The sequence below is a fragment of the Sapajus apella genome, unplaced genomic scaffold, assembly GCF_009761245.1.
Source record: "Sapajus apella isolate SASKATOON/1434 unplaced genomic scaffold, GSC_monkey_1.0 scaffold6, whole genome shotgun sequence".
NCBI lineage: Eukaryota > Metazoa > Chordata > Mammalia > Primates > Cebidae > Sapajus > Sapajus apella.
The window spans coordinates 2,980,818-3,006,872 of record NW_022436946.1 but is presented as its reverse complement, the minus strand read 5'-3'; the positions used below and the strand labels follow the sequence as shown (position 1 = coordinate 3,006,872).

At 34.4% G+C, this 26,055-nt stretch overlaps 1 protein-coding gene across 9 annotated transcripts in view; it reads left to right on the top strand.

The window, feature by feature from the left end:
• The window catches only part of STXBP5 (syntaxin binding protein 5), a 181,028-nt gene that overhangs the window by 38,376 nt on the left and 116,597 nt on the right, over positions 1–26,055 (top strand). For all 9 annotated transcript variants that reach the window (XR_004267725.1, XR_004267723.1, XR_004267722.1 and 6 more), the window contains exons 5-7: positions 16,276–16,410; positions 17,926–17,989; positions 22,872–22,955. Coding sequence is in view for 5 of the 9 variants with exons in the window: in XM_032274510.1 (XP_032130401.1) it covers positions 16,276–16,410; positions 17,926–17,989; positions 22,872–22,955 (283 nt within the window). In the remaining 4 variants the exon portion in view is untranslated. The remainder of the gene's footprint in view (positions 1–16,275; positions 16,411–17,925; positions 17,990–22,871; positions 22,956–26,055) is intronic.

Genomic DNA, 26,055 nt, shown 5'->3' with positions numbered 1-26,055 from the left:
CAATAAAGGAGGAAGAAGAGAATGTGAGAACTTTTGCAGTAGAGGAAGGAAACCTGTGAGCTGTAAGGTTTTACCTTAGACTATCGTATTTGATTATCATGACATTTCATGGAATTAGTGAGAAACATTGTTTGGGAGAAATGATTCTTGGAATAAGGCAAAGGGTAGAAAACAGCATAGAGACTAGAGAGTTGGGAGATCTAAGGAAAAATAGTTATAATCGCAGCTCCGTCATGACGAGGTAACTGGTAACATTTTTGACATAGGATGTGCTTAGTAAGTATTTGATTTTCGAAAATGGGATATCTTGAAGTTTGTAGTTATAGTTTACGTCTGCCTCTATTTCTAACTTTTACTGTAATATGATGCCCAAAACAGGGAACTATATCACATTTCTTTGATTTTGAAATGCCCAGCTTTTAAATTAATAGACTTTGTTTTTAGAACAATTTTAAATTTATAGACTAATTGAGCAGATGCTACAGAGAATTTCCACATAGTTCATATACCACCCTCATTCCCCCAACTCAAGTCCTTCTCCATGGTTTTCTCTGATATTAACATGCATTAGTGCGGTAAGTTTGTTACAATTAGTGAAACAATGTTGATACATTGTTATTAACTAATGTTCATAACATGTTAAGGTTTACTATTTGTGTTGAACAATTCTATGTGTTTTGACAAATGCATAATGTCATGTGTCTACCATTATAGTAGTACATGGAATAGTTTCACTGACCTAAAAATCAATGTGTGTCACCTATTTATCCATACTCTTTCTCTAATCCTCAGCCCCTGACAACCACTGACCTGTTTCCTGTCTCTGTAGTTTTCCTTTTTCCAGAATGTCATATATAGCCATGTGCTGCATAATGATGTTATGCTCAGTGACAATTGCATATATGATGGTGGTCCCAGAAGATTACAATGGAGCTGAAATACTACTATAGCTTAGTGATGCTGTATCTGTCATAACATCGTAGCATCCTAGTGCAATGCATTATTCACGTGTTTGTAGTAATACTAGGGTAAACTAACCTATTGTGCTACCAATTGCCTAAAAGCATAGCACATATAATTGTGTACAGTACATATTTGATAATGTGACTATGTTACTGGCTATGTATTTATTAGGATATACCTTTTATTATTATTTTAGAGTTAGTTTATTCTTTCTACATATTTAAGAAAAGCAGTTTCAGGCAGGTCCTTCAGGAAACATTCTAGAAGAAGGCATTGTTATCATAGGAGATGATAGCTCCGTGAGTGTTAATGCCCCTGAAGACCTTCCAGTGAGACAAGATACAGACATAGAAGACAGTGATATTGATGATCCTGATCCTGGGTAGGCCTAAGCTAATGTGTGTGTTTATGTCTTAGTTTTTTGAAAAAAAAGTTTAAAAAGTAAAAGTTAAAAAAAAAAGATTAAAAATAGAAAAAAGCTTATAGACTAAAGCTATGAAGAAAAAATATTTTTGTATAGTTGTATAGTGTGTTTCTGTTTGAAGTGTTATTACAAAAGAGTCAAAAAGTTAAAACATTTAAAATCTTTATGTTAAAGTAAAAAGGTTTACAGTAAGCTAAGGTTAATTTATTATTGAAGAAAGAAATTTTTAATAATAAATGTAGCCTGGCCTAAGTATCCAGTATTTATGAAGTCTACAGTATGGTACAGTAATGTCCTAGGCCTTCAGTTACTTACCACTCATGGACTCACCCAGAGCAACTTCTGTTCCTGTGAGCTCCATTCGTGATAACTACCCTCTATAGGTGTACTATTTTTTATCTTTTATACTATATTTTTACTGTACCTTTTTATATTTAGATACACAAATAGTTACCTTTGTGTTACTGTTGTCTGCAGTATTCAATATATAATAGATAGTACCATGCTTTACAGGTTTGTAGCTTAGGAGCAATAGGCTGTACCATCTAGGTTTGTGTAAATATACTCCATGATCATGCAATGTTGAACTCACCTGCTGATGCGTTCCTTAGAACATAGTTCTCTGTAAATGACACATGACTGTAGTTGGAATCATACAGCATGTAGCTTTTTCAGACTGTCTTCTCTCACTAAGCAATATGCATTTAATGTTCCTAGTCTTGTGGCTTGCTAATTCATATCTTTTTATCAGTAAATTTCTTTTGCAGATGTACCAGTTTGTTTTTCCATTCACCTATTGAAGGATATCTTGGTTTTTGTTTTTTTTGGCCATTATGAATAAAGCTGTTACAAATATTCACATGCAGTTTTTTCGTGGATGTACTTTTCAACACAGTTGGATACCTGGGCGTGCTGTCGCTGGATCATATGCTAGACTATCTTTGGCTTTGTGAAAAACTGCCAAGCTGTCTTCCTTAATGGCTATGCTGTTTTGCATTCCCACTAGCATAAGAGATCCTTTCGCTCCGTTTCCTTACTAACATTTGTTATTGCCAGTTTATGGACTTACGGCCATTTTAATACGTGTGTAGTGTTACCTCATTGTTATTTTAATTTGCAATTCCCTAGTGATACATGATGCAGGTTATCTTTTCATATGCTCCTTTGTTTCATATGCTGCTTTGGTGAATTGTCCAGATTTTTCTGCCCATTTTTAAGTTGAGCTGTTTGTTTCTGATTGATAATTTAAGAATTCTTTGTATGTTTTGAGTACCTTTATCAGATATGTCTTGTACAAATATTTTCTCCTAGTCTGTGACTTTTATTTTTATTCTCTGCACAGTGTCTTTGCAGAGCAGATATTTCATATTTAATAAAGTTTAGCTTAATTTTTCTCTCGGAGATCACACTTTTGCTGTTTTTAATCTAAAAAATTCATCACTAAACTCAAGATCACTACTTAGATTTCCGCCTGTGTTATGTTGTAGAAGTTTTAGAGTTTTGCATTTTACATTTAGCTCTATGATCCATGTTGATTTAAATTTTTTGAAATATGTAAGTTCCGTGTCTAGAGTTTTTTCCTTTTTTCTTTTTCTCTATGATTGTCCAGTTGTTCCAGCACCATTTGTTGAAAAGATTGTCTGTTTCCCATTGAAATGTATTGGCTCCTTTATCAGAGGGCAGTTTACTGCATTTAAGTGTATCTATTTCTGGTTCTCTGGTTCTGTTCAAGATAGATCAACTAATCTATTTGGCTGTTATTTTCCTAATACAATCAACTTTTCATATCTGTGGGATCCACATCTGGTTTCAGCCATCAGCAGACTGAAAATATTTGGGGAAAAAATAAAAAGATAATAAAAATAAACAATACAAGATAACAGTGATTTGCTTAGCATTTAAATTGTATTAGGTGTTAGAAGTAATCAAGAGATTATTTAATGTGCATAGGTTATATGCAAATACTATACCATTCTATGTAAGGGACTTGAGCATTATTGGATGTTGGTATCTGAGGGGGTTCTGTAACTAATCCCCCACAGATATGGAGGGATGGGTAGTGTCAGCCCTCTGACTTGGGTCGTCTTGTTCAGTATTATGTTGGCTGTTGTGAGTTTTATGCCTTTTCATATAAGCTTTAGAATCAGTTTGTCAATATCCACAAAATAGCTTGCTGGGATTTTGATTTGGCTTTTTAAAGAGGACTATTGACTTTAGCATTTACTTATTTTGTATTTTTAATGTTTTTACGTCTCTGAAATTACAGTGTTTTTGTTAATGAATGGTGTCTTATGTATAATTAATTCGAAATGTTTTGTGAATTTTATTAATACTAAATGAAAATAATGGCATGCCCTAGAGCCAGTATCATATTAGATTCAGTGAAATATAGTATTTGATGAGTTTGAAATTATATGAAATGACAGTTTGTAATTAATTTGAAGAATTTGTAGTGGACTTTCTAATTATGAATTTTATGACCTACCAGTGGTTTTCCTTCAACACTTTGAAGCTGTTATTTCACTATTTTCTGCCCTCCTTTTTGTTTCTATGAGAAATCAGTGGTTATTTAAATTTTTACTCCCTTGTATGAAATGCATCCTATTTCTTTGTCTGCTTTCAAAATTATCACTTTATCTTTGGTTTTAAGCACTTTGACAGTGCTATGTGTAACCATTATTTTCTCCCTTCCCTTCCCTTCCCTCCCCCTCCCAGGTTCAAGTGATTCTCTTGCCTCAGCTTCCTGAGTAGCTGGGATTACCAGCATGGACTACCACACCCAGCTAGTTTTTGTATTTTTGGTTTATACTGCTTGAGGTTTGCTGAGCTTTTTTTTTCTTGAGAGGGAGTCTTGCTGTGTCACCTATGCTGAATGCAGTGGTGTGATCTTGGCTCACTGCAACCTCTGCCTCCTGGGTTCAAGTGATTCTCCTGCCTCAGCTTCCTGAGTAGTGAGGATTATAGGCACCCATCACCAAGCCCTACTAATTTTGTATTTTAGTAGAGATGGGATTTCACTATGTAGTTCAAGCTGGTCTGGAACTCCTGAGCTCAAATGATCCACCAGCCTTGGCCTCCCAAAGTGCTGGGATCACAGGCATGAGCCACTGTGCCTGGCCTGAGCTTCTTAAAACTGTAAATCTTCATAAAATTTAGGACATTTTCAGCTGATATGTTTTTCAGATACTTGTTATGCTCCATTCCCTCTTCTCTTTCTAGAGTATTAGTTACAGATGTTAAACCTTTCATTATTTTCCGTTGGTTCTTGAGACTCTGTTTATTTTCTTTCATGTTTTTCTTGTTTTTCAGATTGGATAATTTCTATTGATATTTCTTTAGATTTACTTGTTCCTTTCTCTGTCATCTTCATTCTTCTGTTAAGCCCATCCAGTTAAATTTTTTATTTCACATACTGTGTTCTTTAGTTCCAGAACTTTTTTGTTATTCTTTCTTATCTTTTCATTTATTAGCAATTTTTTTTTTACATTATTGAACACAGTTATAATAGCTACTTCAGAAGTCTCATTTGCTAACAGTTCTAACACTTGAGTCGTCTCTAATTCAGTCTCTATTGACAGTCTCTTCTCTTGAGAATGGGTCACAGTCCCCTATTTTGTGTATATTGAGTAATGTTGGATTGTAACCTACACGTTGTGTATTTTATGTTATAGACACCTTGGATTCTGTTATATTCTTTTGAAGAGCACTGTTGGTTGTTGTAGGTTGTGTGTGTGTGTGTGTGCGTGTGTGTGTGTGTGTGTGTGTGTGATTTTGGCTTTTTTTGCTTTTTTTAAAAGCTGGAAATTAACTAGATTTTACTCAAACTGTAATTGTCTCAGGAAGCAGTTCAAATTTCAATCTAGTGTTTTTATTTTTGGGTGGGCAATTTAGAATCTGCCCTGAGTATGCACTCTTCAGCCACAGGTGTTTATGGGATTTATACACAGAACTTGGTGCTCTCCTTTCTGGTTCTTGTCTTTCTTCTCTCCACCTCATTTTCCAGTGGCTATGGCTGTCCCAGTCAGTGACCTCTGGTTCAGTGGCTTTTCTGTTGGAAATTTTGCTCCCATCATGGTACAGACTGGCACCTGTCCTTTTTTTTGGAAGCCCGGAAACCATACTTAATGCCATTTTCTTTTCTAAGAGATGACTCTGTGCCAGAATTGGCTAACTTTTGGTTATTCTCTACTCTCTTTAGGTTGTTATTTCTGCTATTTTGTCAAGAGTTTATAGTTATTATCTGAGGGACAGGTGATCTGATAGGAGCTTTTTTGGTCATTACTGGAAGTGGACTCTATATATAGTTCTTAAAGAAAATGAATAATTCACACTCTTTGCAGATGTATACACATACCCATACCCATACCCCACACCCACCCCTATGTATAGTTTTAAAAGGGGGTATGAATAGTACCCTAAAATTAGCCTATATATTTAAAGATACTTTATTGTAATTTGTTTTATTACTTATTTAACATTTCATGTTTTCCATTATATATTATTTTAGTAGATCCATGCAAAAGGCAGGTAGGATAGTTATCATTTCTGTTTGCAACTGGGAATCTGAAGAAAAAGATTAAACAATTTGTCTAAGCAAATCAGTGGTTTTAGAATGAAATCTGAAATCTTTGATTTCTAATTTGTAGTTGAGAGCTCTTTCCACTGTATTACCCTCCCTTCTAACTTGATAGATACTGCTACGATCTGTTCATTTTCTGTCTTAAACCTTATTCTTTAAAAATCTTACATTCCCATAGATCAGCCAGTCTGTTAAGGTGAGCCCTGAATGTGTATCCGCATTCTTATATATATATAAAATATATATATATAAAATATATATGTATATATATGTTATATATACAGATATATATTATATATATGTTATATGTATATATATATAATATATATATGTATTTTTTTTTTTTTTTTTAAGAGATGGATTTCACTCTGTCATCCAGGCCGGAGCGTAGTGGTGCGATCATAGTTCACTGCAATCTCCAACTCCTCCTGGGCTTAAGCAATTTTCTTACCTCAGCCTTCTGAGTGGTTGGGACTACAGTTGCACGCCACCACATTTGGCTAATTTTTAATTTTTTGCAGAGATGGTATCTCACTTCGTCACCCAGAATGATCTTGAAACCCTGGGCTCACATGATCTTCCTGCCTTGGCTTCCCAATGTACTGGGATTATAGGCTTGAGCTATCATGGCTGGCCATATGTCAGCATTCAGAGTTGTCATGACTTGTCTTGCTTGACTTTGACCCTGATTCCTCACAGCAAATCATTACTGTGGTTCACAGTATCAACAGCATCAAATTCAAGAAACTCTGGACTCTTCTACATCAAAATGATGTTAGTCAGTATAGTGTTTTGGAAATTTTCTTAAGTCTGTGCTCACTGGAGAGATTCTGCCAAGAGCTGGAATTTTAGCAGAAGCATACCTCTGATACTACATTTGCCAGTAGCATGTCCATATTCCTCACTGGGCACAGGAATGCAGTAGTATGTGGTTCAGTTCATTCTACAGGGTATTGCGATAAGTCTTCGTGGAGAAAGGATCAAGCCTCAGGGAGTCCCAGAGTCAGGAGTTAATGGTCAGGCATGGAGTTCGTCTCCTCTAGAGTACCTCTAACGATGGTCTCCACGAAATTCTGGTAAATGGGTGGGAACTGTAAGCTATCTGTAAGAGGTCTGTAGGCATATGTCTTGGCAAACAGAAGGTGTCTTTGTGTGAAGTGGAGAAAGGTGGCATTTCTCAGTGGATGGAGTTTTACATTGTCTGCCTCTCCCTGCCTTGGTTGGGTGCTGTTATGCAGGGCACAGCCTGCACAGTTGTATACAGTGGTCCTAAAAGTTACAAATGAAATGAACTGGTGGATTTTCCAGTTTTGATTCATGTAATGTGATTTACTTGTCTGATCACCAGAAACTAGTTGGTCCTGTTCAAAGTTCAGCTCCTCTTTGGCCTTCATTACGGCAACAGTAAACAAGGAATTGCAGTTAGAATATCTGGTCTTGGAATAACTCCTCTGGATGAAATCTTCTAGGATGGCTGCAAACTTGTATGGCAGCTGTTGAACTTAAAGTGCCAAGGAATGGGCCCCAGTGCCTCATGGATGAACCTTACTGTATTCTTTCAAGACTGAGGATTTCCTCAAATGGCTGAAAGGTTAGAGGTGGCATTTGGGAGGAGCCCAGTTTTCCTTAGCACCTACCCACAGGTGGGGAGGGGAAGGTGTAATGGAGGCTGTCTTGCAGCTCTAGGAATCTGCCCCCAGCCCCAATACTTCTGCTGCCCCTCATCTTGAGCTCTGTGGCATTTACCTCTTTTCAGAATGCCCTGTAGTGTGTACCATGGTAGAAGCCTGTCAGAGTTGCTTCCCCAGACAGGTGAATGTTCGCATTCCCTGCCCATTCTTCGTCTGTAGGAATCCAGTCTTATTTTCTTTATGCAACTGCTTTACATTCAGCGTTATATTTTGTGTTGGTCAGGATAGTCTGAGCTATGCTGTGGTAACAAAAACTTTCAAAGTTTCAATGAAATAATACAACAGTGATTTATTTTTGTTTACACAGTGTCTTTGTGGGTATACTGGGAACACGGTTTCTTCTCATTGTCATCTTTACCTCAGAATCCTGGCTAAGGAATAGCCAGTCTTTAAAATATTTCCAGTCACTGTGGAAGAGGTTGAAGAGAACGGTGACACACATGTTAGCTCTTAACGCTTCTCCCTGGAGGTCATACAGGTCTCTTCCACTCTCATTTCAAGAGCCAGAGCAGGTCACATGGCCATCCCTAATTTCAGTAGTATAACTGGGGGAAAAAAGGAAACTGGAATATTTGTAAATAGTTGTAATGACTGCCACACTGTATTTTTATTGTCAACATTCAAATATAGGAACAATAGCCTGATTAGTTTCTCTTCATTGTCAATTGATTTGAGGTAATTTAACAGGTCAGTTATTATGTTTCACTTTTATGCTATTTAAAGTGAATAGCTAATATTTGTATATGTAAGGTCTGTGTATTTTTATTTAGAAAATTAGCAGAAGTAGGAAAAATATGAAAAGCTCATAAAACCTGTTTTACTAGATTTGGTGAACAATTGTTAAGTGCTTTACCATTGTCTTATTTTTATTATAAGTAGTTAGATTTTATTATTTTAGTAGAAAATTATATAATATAAATTGTATGTAATGATTTAAATTGCACTTTTTCATAATGTGGACTTTTTTTCTATTTTTTTAAATTGTGGTAAAATACACGTAAACTTACAACCTTAAACATTTTTGAGTAAAATCATCCTTTGGTATCAGTGGGGGATTGGTTCTGGGACCCTCCCTGCTGTGAATAGCAAATTCCGTGGATGTTCAAGTTCTTCATATGAAAGATTGTAGTATTTGCATATAACCTAGGCACATCCTCCTGTGTGTTTTAAATAACTCTAGATTATTTATAATACTTATATATGGTTTAAATGCTTTGTAAATAGTTGTTATACTGGATTGTTAGGGAATAATGACAAGAATAAATCTGCACATAGTTAGTACAGACACACCATCCATGTTTTTTTTTTTTTTTCTCCAAATGTTTTCAGTCTGCAGTTGGTAGAATCCATGATGCAGAACCCAGGGATACAGAGTGCTTACTGTATACAGTTCAGCAATGTTAAGGACATTCACGTTGTTGTGCAACCCTACGATATGGATGTATCTTGATGTGATTTCACTTTTATGATGTTTAAGAAAAAATACAGGAATTGGAGTCTCAAGTCTTGGTCTAACTCTGTGAACTTGAGCAAATTACTGCTTTGTCTGTTAGTTTTCTGATTTGCAAAAAATTTTTTTCTAAGATTCAGGTAATCTTTGCTATTTCATTTCTCTTACATCTTAAAGCAGCTTTACCCACCCACTTCTCCTTATTTGATCTGTACATAATTGTACAACAACTATTATACAGCAACTATTATATACAGCTTGGTGCTGGCTGCTGAGCCTGTATTAGTAAACAACACGGACTTTGGCCTTGTCATTAGGATATTAGTCAAAGCTAAAACAAGTTCAGCTTCCCAGATGTTCAGTAGAATGATATTTGTTTAACAAGTAGGTATTTCAATTTCCGTAGAATAATTTTGATTTTAGAGATAATACAAACTTATGAATGTTCTTCTTGGTTAGCAGCCCACAAATTTCACAGACTGGGTGGTTTAAACAACAGAAATTTACTTCCTCACAATTCAGGAGTCTAGAAGTCTGAGATCAAGGTGTCAGCAGGTTGATTTCTTCTGAGGGCCTCTCATCTTGTAGATAGATGGCTTTCTTCTCCCTGCCTCTTCATGTGATCTCGGTGTGTGTGCTGTATCCTAATCTCCTTTGATAAAGACACCAATTGTATTGAATTGGGGACTACCATAGGACTTTATTTTACCTTAATTACCTCTTTATACGCACTATCTTCAAATACTGTCACATTCTTCCTTACTGAAGGTTAGGACTTCACCATATAATTGAGGAGGGCAGCACACAATTCAGCTATAAAAAAAAGTAGGTTAAAACCAACAAGATAGAATTTTTTAAAATCAGCAAACAAAAGAAAAAGTAAATATACTTTGAAAGTTGGGGAAAAACCATACAATTTTAAATATCACCCTTAATTAGCATGTAGCTTATTGTGCCAATTGCCCGGCTCAACTCAGGAATTTGTCTGCCATATAATTTTTATCACAGGGACTACTTTGACAATAGTAGTAGCTACAGCATCTCAATCTTCCGTGGCCTGAAAGGAATTGGTAGCTGCAGTATGTCATAGGAGAATGCTGGGGTTATGGACTTTACTTACCCATCAGATTGAATTATTTTCCCCAAAAAGATAATCTTGAAGTTCTAACCCCTGGTGCCTATGAATGTAACCTTAGTTAGAAACAGGGTTTTTGCAGATGTAGTCAAGTTTATATGAGATTGTTAAGGTGGAGACTAATCTGACTAGTGTCCATATAAGAAGAGGTGAAGAGACATAGACACAGTAACTCAGAGAATACTACGTGATGATGGAGGTAGAAACTGAATGATGCAGCTATGAGCCAAGGAATGCAAAGGATAGCTGGCAATAGCAGCAACTAGGGGAGAGGCATGTAACAGATTTTCCCCTGTAACCCTCAGAGAGGGCAGCACCCTGCTGACCCCTTAATTTCAGACTCTCAGCCTCCAGAACTGTGAGAGAGTAAATTTCTGTTGTTTTAAGCCACCCATGCTGTGGTAGTTTGTTTTGTCAGCTCTAGGAAACATGTATCACCTTTGTTCCTCTTCCTTGATACTGGTGAGCCTCGTTATCATGTGCCATTGGGTTTATACATGTAAAGGAGAGGTTCTTTGCTTCGATAGACTGAGAATTTAATAAGTAAAATAGGTAAGTTGCAGTATCAGAATATATTCAATTTAGCTTATACCTTGTTTTTTTTTTTCCTTTAAAGAAGTTTAAATAGGAGCAAGTCATGGGTTGATAAACAGCTACAACTATTTTCTAGTATTTTTTTTTTTTTTTTATCACCATGAGTTAGTATGACCAGTATTCTCAACCATGTTAAGGTTTTGCATAAGTTTATAACTAACAATATGTGAAGCCTTTTAAGATTGAAGACTAAATTATTGTGGACTTTCTATGTAGGATGTAATATTATTGTCTAGTATTTATACCTCTTGATTTATATAATGCTTTATTATTTGTAAAAACTTTTCACATAAATAGTTATTTATTCTCAGGGATTAAGAAAATTTGCCTTAATGAAATTTTATAGAATATTTTCCCCTGTAAGTATGTTAAACACCTGAAAAGCTGAGCCTTGATAATAAAGTTTAATATATTTCTAAAGTCATATGGTTTTTCTTTATTCCAATATTCTGATTTACAGTTTCTGTATGACTTTTATATTTAATGATAGATGTGTCTATTGTTTAGTGAATAAAATAAGTATACTTTCATTCTAAAGTAATGAAAAGGAAGGAAAATTATTAAATGAAACACATTAATAATCAAGATTTCTGTAACCTAAATATCAATGAAACATTCCTGTTTAAAGTCCTCTCAAGGAAAAAATAACTGTATGACAAATGAAGTTAATCTGTTCAGATGCCAGTACAGCAAGGGGAGATTTGGTGCCTTTAATGTACTGTAGCAATAAATTGCCACCCTAGCATCAAATTTTCCCAGTCTCATAAATAAATTTATATAGAACCAAAACTAATTTATCACATTATACTCTTATTTTATTATTTTATTACGGTATTGTGCTTTGCATATTTATAAAGCTTGCAGTTTACTCAGTAGCCGCATAAATAGGGCATAACCTTAGATAGTTGTAAAAGACTGTTTGGCTGAGTACCAACCCCCAGAATATCTATACAGGTCTTACAAAGATTTCGAATTAACTAATTGCACATGTTACACAAGGAAAAAATTAATCACAATGGTGAAACAAAGACCCAGAATTAAGTTTCTCTGGTAATCGCATAATATTATCAAAATACTTTTCTTTGAAAGCAGCTTAATGAATAATGTACAGGCATTAGAAATCAGAGTGATTTGACGGGGTGAAATTAAGGACTAGAACAGAGGCATGAATGGTGTCCAGTCCTGTTGGGAAGATGGGGGATCTACTATTCTGGACCTAATTATGATCTACAAAGAGAATTGGTTGGTGATATGGAAATGATGAGACATCTTAGAAACACAGGGTATAGAGTATCACGTTTTCAAGCAAAATTTTAAAGAAACATTATCTTAATATTCAGCGGAAAGTCAGTTATGATTTGATAACCTTGAAACTGTTAAAGGAAAGATGCTTAGGAAGTATTGGATCACTTCCTAAAATAAAATTATCCATAAGGAGTCTCTTTGAATACTTCTCCCCTTTTCCTTGTCAGAATTTCTTCTACAATTCTGCATCTTTTAATTTGTTTTACTATTGTGATTAATTTTATCCTTGTTTAACATGTGCAATTAGTTAATTTAAAATCTTTGTTAGACTTACACAGACTTTTAGGGGGCTGGTACTCAGTGAAATCCTCTTTTAAAACTACCTGGCTAGGAATTTCTTCTGTCAAGGAAAAGGAGAGACATATTTAAAGAGACTGTTCTAGTTCCAAAAGGACCTTACAGTGTGCTACAGGTATAAAAAGATTACATAAAAAGACATTAAAAGATTACATGGAAGGAGGCAGTATATAACCAAAGGCGAATATAAGAGTACTTAGCTCTGCTAGTGAACAGGATGAGCTATTTATTAATGCACGAATAGCTTACATTAAAGCAGAGGTACAAATTTGTATTATAATATGAGCGAATGTCATTTTAGCGGTTTATATGAAAACGTAAAATAATAGAGTCTTTTTTTAAAGAAGACAAAAATCAGTCATCAGAAAAATGCAAACTAAAACAACTACTTATCAGAATGGCAAAATGTTAGCTAGATTATGATGCAACTGGAGCTTCTCATAACTTACTGATGTGAGTTTTAAGTGTTGCAGTCATTTCGGAAAGTTTCTTGGGCAGTATTCACATCCTCCATGACCCAACAATTTTACTCCTAAACATATACCTATGGTAGGCAGCATTCTAAGATTGGCTCCAAGGTACCTACCCCTTGATGTACACATACCTACTCCTCATTAATTAAACACTTGTAATTGGTGAAGACATTTTGCAGATATATTTCAGTTCCCAAATTAGTTGACCTTCAAATATGAAGATGATCCTCAGTAGGCCTAAAAATCAGGCGAGCATTTAAAAGAGACTGGATTTTTCCTGTCAAAAGGCCCACAGTATGAGAAGGATCCAGTGGACAGGAGATTCTTTCTTGCTGGGTTGAAAATGGAGGGGGCCGGTAGTCTCTAGGAGTACCAGTGGCCTTTACGAGTATACCCCCTGAGAGGCAGCAGAGAGACAGAGATTCAGTCCTATAGCCACAGATGCTGAATTCAACCAGCAACCTGAATGAGCTTGGGAGCAGATTCTTTCCCAGCACTTCCAGAAAGGGATGCAGGAAGGCAGCATGATTGAAATGTGAATTTTAGCCTTGTAAGTTGCTGAGCAGAGAACCTATTAAGTGCCTGGTCCTCTAACCTACAGAAATAATAAATGAGTATTCTTTTAAGTCATTAAATTTGTGATACTTTGTTACAAATCAGTAAAAAACTAATACCTGGTATTAGTTTGGTACCTGGAAGTGGAATACCATTCCAGTTTCACTGTAACAAATATCTAAAAATATGAAAGTCACTTTGGAACTTGACAGTGATTACAGGCTAGAATTTTGAGGAGCATGATAGAAAAGCATAGATTGCCCAGCACAAGCTGTTTGTAGGACTCAGTACTTGAGTCTCTTGCTAGGGAGAGGCTGGAGAAAGTGGTTCCTTGTTGTATAGTGGAAGAACAGAATGCTTAACAGAATTGTCCCTAACATAATGGGTAAGTGATTAACTTGTATAGTTAGCTGAAGAGATTTCCAAGAAAAGTGTTGAGAGTGCAAGCTCATTCTTTTTCTTGCCACTTTATAGTAAAATACAAGAGGAGAGAGGTAAATTGAGTGAAGAATTATTAAAGGAACCAGGACTTGACAATTTGGGAAATTCCTACTGTGATGCGGCTGGCAAAAGAGAGATTGTTTCCAAAAGTGTGGCATAGTGGAAAATGTGAGAGTGTGGCTGTATGATTTTTACTAAAAACCCCTTAAAGATCAAAAGGTTGGAGAGTTCAGTCACACAAAGAGCTCGTTAAGAGATTAAGGGTGTACCTCACAGATCTTTTCAAGATAAATGATCTCTTTTCAATAAACCAGAGAATCTAGAAGGTTTGAAAGTATCATCTCACAGGCATTTCAGCAAGAGCGAAGATAGAGTAAGGGTTATCTGAAAAAAGGTTTGTGAGTGTGACTTTTGTCTAATGGAGTAAAGCCCAATAAAATTTATTTAAGACCTGGAAGTGTCTTGAGAAAATTACATCAATAGAAACATTGCCAGCTTGGACTGAAAGGGACAAAATAGAAGGAGGCTGTAGCCAGAAGCAGGCTGTTAAAAGAACTCAGCTGCAAATAAGTGGTAACTTGCATGAGAAAGGAGCAGTGATTAAGAGAGTAGAGCTTAGACCCGCAGAGAATTATTCCCAGGCCTTGAAATCTAACTAAGAAAAATACACGATTGCCAATACTAATTTCAGTACCGTTGTGGATGAATAAACTTTTTACCTTCCACTTTCTCTCAGTTTGAATGAGAATTTCTATACAGTCAGCCTTTCAGATCTGTAGGTTGTACATCCCTGGACTCAACCAACTATGGCTTGAAAATATTTGGGACAAAAATACAAATAAGAAAACATAGTATATTTGCATTGCATTCACATTGTCTTGGCATTATGAATAATCTAGAGATGAATTAAAGTGTATGGGAAGATTTGTTTAGATTATATGCAAGTATTATACCATTTTACATGAAGGACTTGAGTATCTTTGGATTTTGTTCTCACTTCTGGAAAACATTAAGATGCTTAAAATATCTCAGTAATGTAAGTTAATTTTATAGCTGACTGAGGGGGAAAGAAATCTTAGGATGGTAGCTAATATTGAGAAAGTGAGCCTTTGAAGTAACAGAGTACTACCAAATGATTTTGTTTATTCAGTAGACAAGTCTATACTTTGTTAAATTTACATAAATTCTTTAGAAAGTGAACGTTGTCATATAAAACACTCAGCAGAAATTACAAATAGATGAAGCTTAAGTCATTATCTAACTGGACATTACCTCTAAGAAAGAATGAAGATGAGTTGCATGTATATTTATTTGATGAGTGTTTTTGTCTTGAAAATTCTGTGTAATGAAAGTGTATGTTAATGGAAATAGAAAATATTCTGTATGCTTTGCTGAGTGCCTAGTGTTAGTGTTGACAGTCTGGCAATGATTATTATCATTTTGTGTTGTTTTAAGTGCTATTCCTTTAAATTGTAAAGTCTATTCTGAGAGACAAAATGGGAGGGGTCTGTAAGGAAAAAAAAGTATTATAGATATTCACAAGATACCTTTTTTAACTAAAAATAAGTGCTACAAAAAGGACAAGAGGAAAAAAAAAGGACAAGATAATATTCATCTTTACCTTGAAATTAAATTAGCCAATATATAACTGTCTGCAGTTGTCAGAATGATGCATTTTAGCACACGCATGCAAATTATTATAATTTGTTAATGAAGGCCTGCCGTATCATCAGGACATAGGAAGAAATAGTTCAAATATATTTCAGAAACATTGTCTAAGGCTGAGTACAGGGAATCTCTGTCCTTCAAGAGGCTTGCAAGTTAGTGAGAAAGATGGACCTTTACTATCATATAAGGCAGGCCTGATAGAAAAGTATCTCATCAGTTTGAATGCGAGTGGTATTTGAATTGAATCTTGAAAAGAAGAAAACTATCAGCCAAGGTGCAATTTGGCTAGAAGGAGTAGTAAGCACGGGTACTGAGATAGATTAGTGTGGCTAGTAGCTTAGTAACTCCTGAGAAACACAGTGTAGTACTCTGGGGTCATGTGGTTATTGAAATCATAGATATGGCCTAAAGTTAAATTTGTGATATGCCCAGGGATACACAGTTAGTGGATGACAGCCAGATTTGAAACATATTCTAGCTTCAAAACTCATGTTCTATCATGCCATGCTATCTATTTACTGTGAGGTCTTATGTTTGATATAAAACTGAATTAGCATAATTAATCACAATGAATAGATAAATCTGATGGTTATATATGTTTTGCTGTTGCTGAATTATCTATCATAATCAACCCTCTAATGTAATCAGTAAAATTTACCATTTTTCAAATTTCTTTTTTGAATATATTTTTCTCTTGCAGGGTTACATTTTGCCATCTGCCTTTCCAGAGTAAGTGGCTCTATGTGGGAACTGAACGAGGTAATATACATATTGTCAATGTGGAGTCCTTCACACTCTCAGGCTACGTCATTATGTGGAATAAAGCCATTGAACTGTGAGTTTGAACAAGTATTTCATATTTGAAAGCATCACTTCTATGTATGATAATACCATTAGATCATAGCCAATCAGTAAATCTGCATGGAATTAAATATGTGACAGATGTTCTTAATGTTAAGTACAGATTTATTAGTTTTTTTGTGAGTATTCTGTTGATGTGGCAATTTGTACGTTTAAATACTTTATATACATGTATATAGACATATGTGCACAGCATGCATATATTTACATGTGTGTAACTGTAACACAAGTTTAATGAAACAGTCATTCCTACTAATGAAAACCACTCAATTTTTTCTGTTCTTTTATCTTCTAATTATTTTTCTTTCAAATGATGGCCATGACCCAAAAATGGGTTCCCACCGGTATTTGGAGAACACTGGATTTAAACTACTACTTGATATGTTTTAATAATCATCAGATACAATGTGTGCTAAAGTTAATATATTATCAAATTAATTTTATTTGATTTTACTTAATTTTGATAAGTTCATGATTGTTTTCATTTACTAATATTAGCAACAAAAACTGGGTTGACCTATAGGGCCCTAATGATCTTTAGTGCTAACTCTTCATCCTGTCTTAAATTTTTTGTATCTTATCTCTTTTTAGAAGTTTTTTCATATATTGCGGGGACATAAAAATCGAAGTTTAAGGATATTGGCAAGACCCTTTTTAATGTTTCTTTTTGTTTTTAAGCAAATAGTCTTGTATTGTTGCATGCCACAGTATTTATATCTTTTTGTGAAAAGGATAATTCCGTGACATATCTCTTAAGTCATGTGTTAGTATAGCTGTAATAGTGTGTTAATCCTGGTTTTTCTTCCTGTAGCAAGAATGTTATTATCATATATCAGTCCTTTGGTAGGGTTTTCATGGTCTGCTCCTTGAATTGATCATGACATCTAGTGGGTAGGCTTAGTGTAGGTGTCTGTATAGTTTCACAGGTGACTCTCATAAAGTGAAGTGATCTGTCAAACTTTGGAGTTTTTGAATTAGGAGTATGCTTATTTTTATTCTATAAGCACCAATTCAACCGTATTCTTACCTGTAGAATTTCTTTTTCTCTGAGCAGATATAGGTGGCATTACTTTGTTGCTTTTTTAATAGAATTTTTTTTCTATTTCTATTGCAACTAAATGGGATGCCTAAATAGGAGGCTAGAATTTAGTAAAATAAGATAGGTGCTGCGTTATTCAAAAATAGTAACTTTGAGAAGTCTGCCTTGACAATAGATTTCCTATGCTCAAATCTTTGACTAAAGATTCTTTCCTATGCAGAAAGTATACTTAATTGTGAATTTTATTTATATGAGTCATCACTTTTTCCCTGTTCCCTATTTTGATCCATATTAAGAACTATACATTTATTATTTATCACTTGCTAAAATGCTTTCTTTCCTTATAAATATAACTTATTTTCTGTTCACTTGCTTTTTTTGGAAAGAAATGTGTAGCCATATTAAAATTTTTAATTGAAGGCAAAGTCTTACTAACTTTTTCTTTTTTAGGTCATCTAAATCTCACCCAGGACCTGTGGTTCATATAAGTGATAATCCAATGGACGAGGGAAAGGTAGAATTTTTTGTAAAAAGTTATGTATTTAAATGCATGAATTTTTGTATTTTTCATTAAAGATACTATATCAGGATTACACTTATTCTTTCAAGTTGAGATTGCCATTGAGGGTTGTGTATCATATACACTTAATGCTTATTAATTATGAAGCACAAATAAAAGAATAAGAAACGTTTATAATGTTAAAGGACAAGAAAATACCCTAAAACATAAGTGAAACTTAATACATATAATTACAGGTCATTAATTTATATTGGCTCATTCGGACTATTTTTCCTGATTTTCTGTTAATCCTGATAAAGTTTTCTTTTGTTTTGGATTCTTTTGAGCACTTTGGTTATACAATTTTTGTGGCACTTATCACAGAATGCCTTATGTTACAGTTGTCTTGATTCTTTTGAACACTTTGATTATACAGTTTTTGTAGCACTTAACACAGATTGCCTTATGTTACAGTTGTTTTGATAGCTCATCTGCCCTAAAATTTTTTGTCATACATAGCTCCAGTTAATAATGTAGAGTTTTTAAAGTGTTATTTAATTTTTAATACTCTGAAACCAGTTTCATATAATCAGTATCTAGCTATTGTTAAATTAGGTTATTTAAATCATTTAAAACTAATAAATATTTTTGACTGAATATTTTCTATTTCAAACCAGTCTTTCAGGTAATTCTATTTAATAATGATATTTTTCTACCTATATAATTTAATGACGTTAAGCTAAGTAAATACCAAGCAGTTTATTGCTATCAGAAATCAGTAAAGTGAAACCTCTGGATTTTATGGAGGAGTTTAACCAGGTTTTTCATTTCCTCAATTGTGGGAGAGGTTGAGCTGACATATCGTTTAACACTGTTCTCTTAGTTTGCCACTAAGTAAACAAAAAGATAACTAGACCATTTGGAGTTAGGTCATAATTATAGCATTGTATGCTTGGAGAGAAACTTTACATAAAGCAAGTATAAAGTAACCTAGATCTTTATTTAATTTTTATACAAGATATTTATTTAAAAACCAAGCCTTTGGATGGGTGGCATGGTAGGAGAATTGAAAACTTCCTTTCCACCTTGAATTGATCATCAAGTTATTTTAATTCTTCCTGTGCTTCTTTTCTTTTATTTCCTTTTTTCTTTCTTTCCTTTTTTTTTTTTTTTTAATTTCCTAAAAGTCCCACTATGTTGCCCAATCCGGTCTTGAACACCTGAGCTCAAGTGATCCTCCTGCCTTGACCTCCCAGACTGCTGAGATTACAAGCACGAGCCACTGTGTCTGGCCTAGAGTGCCATTTTAATCTTAATGTTCTTTTGTTTCAAAGCTTTCAGTGAGTCTATAGTATCTAACAAATAAAATCAGCTTTTCTTAAAATATAGTCCTAGATTTCCTTATTATTCAGGATATATTTACCTGAATGCTGTGCTGAAGCAAATAGTTATATTTTCAGTTATGAACTGCTCTTTGATGTTTTCATACCTTTGTTTATGTGAGTCCTTCTATATGGAATTCTCTCCTACCTCTCTGTTGAAATCCTACCCACCCTTTAAGGCCTAGATTAAATATTTTTCTTTTGTTCTTTTTTGATGTCTTCCATAATAACCCAGACAGAAAATGCTTTTTCTTTCTTTCACATTTATTAGTACTTTAGTTATGAAATTTTATGGTATTTATCACATAATGCTTTGTATTAGAAATGTGTGCATATCTCAGCTCCCCTGAATCTGAAAGACTCCTTGAGCACAAAGGTAATATTTATACAGGTTTCTAGTTTCCATAGCATCTAACTTATGATAAAAATACCAACTACTCAATATACATTTATATGAATTATATATATAATTCATTCCATAAGGAGGATGATGTAAATAAGTTATATATATATAATTTAAAAAATATTAGGATGCTAAAATGAACTATATTTTATAAACTTTGATTTCTTGTAGACTCTTTTCCTGTTTGCAAAGATCTAGACATTTTGTCATTGAAAAATGATGTAAGGTGATAGGGCAAGTTCCTTCAATGCTAACCTTATAGGTGTATACTGCCACATTTAGTGACGGTCTTGGCCAAGGATGGCTAGACATTAGTGTCAAATTACTTTATGATAGGAATAGTTACCATTTATTTAATTCTATGTGTCAGGCACTTTACTGGTCACATTATATACACAACTTATTGGATCCTTTCAACAATTTTTAATTTACAAATTTCCCTTACCTTACAGATGATAAAGCCGAGATGTAGTGACATTATGTGTTCTATAGATACAGAGCTGTGGTGGATCTGGGATTTGAAGACTGATTTCTTTAATTTCAGCCCAGGAGAACTCTCTATTACACTACACTTTCTTACCATTTATATGTTGTAGAGAGATGTATTCATGTTCCGTGTACCCACTAATGCTTTTTGTAAGGAAAATTTAGAGGGCAATTTGTCATTAGTATGTAAGCTAACATCTCTGTGGGTTATAAAAGACCCTAGTAGGAATAAGCATTGAAGAATTTTCCAAGTTTAATTAAGTACTCTATCTTTAGTTTTCTATTTTAAAATATTTATTGTTCTCTTGATTTTGTAGAGAAAGGCGTTGAAAAGCTAGAAGATTACGGTCATAAAACTAACCTGTTGTCACATATTTCTAATATCCTTAGAATACTACATCTAGCTAGAGAGGTTAAAGTTTAACTCTCTTAAGCTGTTATGGTCTGGATAGATAAAATTATTTCCTTAAAGTTATATGGCTAAGTGGCAGATTTAATACTAGAATTTAGATTACTTGGGTCCTAAGCAGTGCCATTTGCAGTGTACATCAACTCTTAAGTTTTATTCTTTTCTTCTCTTTCCTTATTCCTGAAGTTCCTCTTTTCTCCAATGCTATATCACATGTCCAAGATACTTGAAAAGCCTGGGAAAAGAGAGGAAACAAATATCATTTTTTTTCCAGAAGATCTATGTATCTCAGATTGCCTAGGAAATAAGAGATAAGGTTAGAAAAATTGACTATTCTGTACTAAAGTAGGAAAACTTATTTTGTTAGTTTCAATAGCCCCTCCAGCTGCCCCTGTACTCTGATATCTTCTAAATTTGTCTTATTAAAATTATTGGGTCTGCCAAAATTTGGTTCATATCCCCAGATTACCCAAACAGATATAAACTAATCATTTCTGTAATTATTAAACAAATATTTATTGTGCGTATTGTATTAGGAAGTATATATGAAAATGCATGGTTCTAGCTTAAGAAAGGGAACATCTTAATTTGTCTAGAGAAACTAGATAGACATAACTAGGAAGTAACACTGAATTTATACTAAAAATATTAATAGAAGATTGCTTATTGAATGAAAGGGGAGGATGTTTTAAGCAGAGAAAATCTCAAACTGAGATTTGGAAAATACTGAGGGTAGGGGCTGGGGGCAGCAGAAGTACTATGGGTAGTGTACATAGTTTGTGAGGCAGGAAGATGCATTCCATTTTGAAATGGATGCATTCATAACACTTAAGTATTTATAACATATCTGGCCCTGTGTGTTATGTTAGAGGTATTGTGGTAAACAAGATAAAACTAATCCTTGCCCAGATATGCCAGTTTTACAGACTGCACAATAATTCAAATAAGGAAAAGTTCATTATTATATTTTGTGGTGATCCTTCAGATTTAAAAAAAAAAAAAAGTACAGAGTGTTATTGGAGCACATAGGAAGGGTATTGACTTAACATGTGGTAGGTTGGGGAAGGCTTCCCAGAGGAAATGATCACTAAAATGACATCTGAGAGATGAGTAGAACTAGTCAGACAAAAAGGATGACATTCAAATGGAGTGGCTCAGGTAGGGAGGCAGCATGTACAAAGCCTCAAAGATAAGAGAGAGCATGAACTTAAGAATATACTGTAATGTACTGAGTGGCCATGGTGAGATAAGGGTTGGAGCTGGAGAGGTAAACAGAGGTCAAACCATGATGGATCTTGTAGGTTATATTACTGAGTTTGCAACTTATCCTAAAAATAATGGTGTGGCATTTAAAAGTTTTAAATAGAAGCATACATTTCCCCATTCATTTTGTATTTTAGAACTGTTACTGTAGCTACAATATGAAATGGGATAAAATAGGAGCAAGACTGGAGTCAGGGAGACCGGAAAAGGAATCTTTGTGTCTTGAACCAGGGAAGAGGCACTAGAAGTGGAGAGAAGTAAATTAGATAATATAATGTAATTTAAATTTACATGGTGATTTTACCTATTGGGGGAGAGACTAGAGTTAATAATGACCCCTAGGTTTCTAGCCGGTGCCACTGAATAAACGTGGTAAGGAGTAGTGAGAGACACTGCAACAGGGAAATCCAGAGAAGCAGAGTAGAGAAGAATATAGCTAATTCAATTTTGGGCACATTTACTTTGAGGCTCTTGTGTAGATTAATGGAGATGTGGCCACTGGAATTATGTGTCTGAATCTCATGAGAGGGATGTAGGCTGAATATGATTTGGAAATTATCAATATATAGATGGAGTAGAGGAGATTGCCTGATAGTGTGTCAAATTTGAAAAGTTTATAAACATAAAATACATACAAATGTTAATATTTCATAGCAATTTATTAAAATCTGTTATATTAGTGAAGATGTACAGTTAAGACTTCAAAATGGTACTGTTTTTGTTTTCAGAAGTCAGTTGTATCTTGAGTCCCTAATCATCAAAGACATATAAATATGCCATGCAATGTTCTCATTTGTCATCTGTGTGATTACTAATTAGCAATACAGACGTTTGTTTATATCGTACATTTCTACTCAAAGCATTTGAACGGTAGTAGTTACTTTCATTGTCAGCAGGTAAATGTTTTATAATTGATATTATTCCTAGGTAATGTGGCTTTTTCTTTTATCACAGCTTTTGATTGGCTTTGAATCTGGAACAGTAGTTTTATGGGACCTCAAATCAAAGAAGGCTGACTACAGATACACATATGATGAGGTAATATTTATGCTAGTAAAAGCTATGTCACTTCTCTAATATTAAGCAGTTTCTCTAAAAATTTAATTGGTAATTTTAGTTTAGGCAAGCTTTGTAATTGCAATAACACGGTTTATTTTTTACAATAGAGAATATATTCACACAATTCAAAAGATACAAAAATCTTCTTCCTACCTGCCATTTGGTGATCTAGTTTCCTTGCAGGTACCATGATACTAGTTTTTCTCATGTTCTTCCAGAGGGATTCTGTGCATTTACAAGCAAATTCATAAATATATTCTGTTTATTCTTTTGTACGAATGATAGTATACTACAGACATTATTTATTTATTTATTTATTTATTATTATTTTTTCCCATTTATTTATTTTATTGCATTTTAGGTTTTGGGGTACATGTGAAGAACATGCAAAATTGTTGCATAGGCACACATGTGGCAGTGTGATTTGCTGCCTTCCTCCCCATCACCTACATCTGGCATTTCTCCCCTTGCTATCTCTCCCCAGCTCCCCCCTCCCCACCGTCCCTCCCCTATTTCCCCCTAACTGACCCCAGTGTGTAGCGCTCTCCTCCCTGTGTCCATGTGTTCTCATTGTTCAACACCCGCCTATGAGTGAGAACATGCGGTGTTTGATCTTCTGCTCTTCTGTCAGTTTGGTGAGAATGATGGTTTCCAGGTTCATCCATGTCCCTACAAAGGACTCAAACTCATCGTTTTTGATGACTGCATAATATTCCATAGTGTATATCTGTTTGCTTTAAGATCCAGTAAGGATTAATTGTGATTGATAGATAAGTCTTTTCTCTCCTTTTGCTCCTTACTTCCCTTCTTTACCTTACCTCTCCTTTTTTGGCATTTATTTGTTGAAGATGGAATCTTCTGGATGCTGGCGTTTTCTGGCTGCATCCCCATTGTCTTTAACATTTGGTTTTTCTTGCCCTCAGATTTCCTATAAATCGGATAATTTACTGAGGCTTGATCAAATGCAGGTTTATTTTTCATTTTTAGCAAGACTACTTCATAGATGATACTGATACTCATTTAGCTGGTGGAATTTAATGTCTGTTTCAGATATTGGAAGCCAGTGGTGGTTAAGGCCGAGATCTGTTACTATATAGTAGTTGCAAAATAGGAGACATTCTAACTCTTGTCTTTCCTTCTGTGCTTATTATGTAGGTCAGGTCAGTAAAGAGAAACTTCCTCTTATCTGCTATTTGTTTATACAATAGGACAGTTCATATCTGCTATTTGTTTATACAATAGGCAGGATAAATATGTGATTCTTTCCCCTTATTTTAGTATTCATTTTAAGGGGTTGTTCTCTAATAGCTTCCATTCTTACTTTTATTTTCACTGTGTGCTCAACAACTTAAACGTATTTGATGTACTTAATTCCGTCGAAGTTATTGTTGTTGCTTTTCACATTATCCTATCTTTGGTCAGTGCACCTCCTCCCTACTAATCTTGTGTATTTCTGAACCAAATTTAGAATAAGGTACTCTTCTATGGAACTATGAGTTCTTTCAGTGCAGTGTCTGGTGGCCATAATTTAAGTACCAGGAGTGTTGGTGGTTTCCAATTCAGTGAATAGAGCTATATCTAGGAAATGTGTAAGTGATTAAGATAAAATACATCATAATCTTAATCATATTCATGTGTTCAGTTACTCAAACATCAGAGCACATTGAGTAATTATAGCAACATTGAATACTTTGCATGTGTTTGTATATTATCTTTCTAGACATTACTGAAAGGGAATTCCCTTTGTTTTTATGACTGTATGCTTTTTGCTGCTCACTAGTCAGGATCTTCAAATTAAAACAAACAAGCATATTTTGAATAAAGAGTTCCTATCATTTCTCTGTAGTTGTGATCTGTAGTTGTGATCTATAGATGAAAGCAGAATTTTAAAAATTCTCTTGTTTGGTTTTGCTTATTATAATTTTAAATAGTGACCTTGGCTTGAGCCATTATGGAGTCACAGGGACTAGTTTACCTTCTTGCTTTATTTAAACAAAGGATTTTTGAACTGAAAAAAAAGATATATCAAGTTCTGTGGGATGCAGCTAAATGATCCATTATAGCATTAAATGCTTTGTATTAGGAAAACAAGAAAGGTTCCAAGCAAGTGGCCTCAGCTTTCACCACAAGAAATAAGAAAAAAAAAAAAAAAAAAAAGAGCAGATTAAATCTATAGTAAGCTGAAAAACTGAAATAATAAAGAGCTGAAATCAGTGAAATAGATTACAGAAAAACAGAAAACTGATAAAATTAAAAGCTGGATTTTTGTGAAGATCAATAAAATTGATAAACATATAGTCCGAGTGGTGTAAAAAAAGACAAAAAGACACAGATTACCTGTTGTAGAGGTGAAAAAGTGGATATCATTCCAGTTTCTATAGAAATACAGAGGGGCTGATAAGGAAAATGTATGTAATGCCAGTAAGTCCAGCAATTTAGATAAATTGGAGAATTTCCTTGAAATGTCACAAATTTCTTGGAAGTACCAAAGCCTCCTCTGAAAGAAATAATTAAGTAGCTCTGTAATTATTAAAGGATCGAAGTTGTAATGAAAATGTTTCCCACAATGAAAACACCAGGCTCAGAAAGCTTACTGATGAATTTTACCAAATAATACCAGTTGTACTTAGACTCTTCTTAAAAATAGAAGAGAAGGGCACACTTTGCAACTCACTTTATGAGGCAAGCATTGCCCTTTCAACGAAACTAGAAACTAAATTGTAAGGAGACTACAGACCAATATCCTTCATGAACACAGATGCCTAAGTCATAAAGGTTATGCTTAACACATATTAATATACAAAATCAAAATCATGCGTTTTAAACAACAGTGGCATTAAGTTAGCTGTAAATTCTAACTTCTAAGCTAACTTGTTTTAATGTAAACTGAGTGAAAATTTCTGGTTTTGTTTCCATGAATTGATGCTGTCCCATCAGTGAATTTGATTCTCAGGGTTGTTTTTGCCAGGTGTACAATTTTGGACATTCAAGAAATTATTATAGGCATAATTCTTCCTCACTAGTGAGAGTAAAAAATTTAAGATTTTGACAAAGTACTACCTTTCCCGTCCCCAAATAT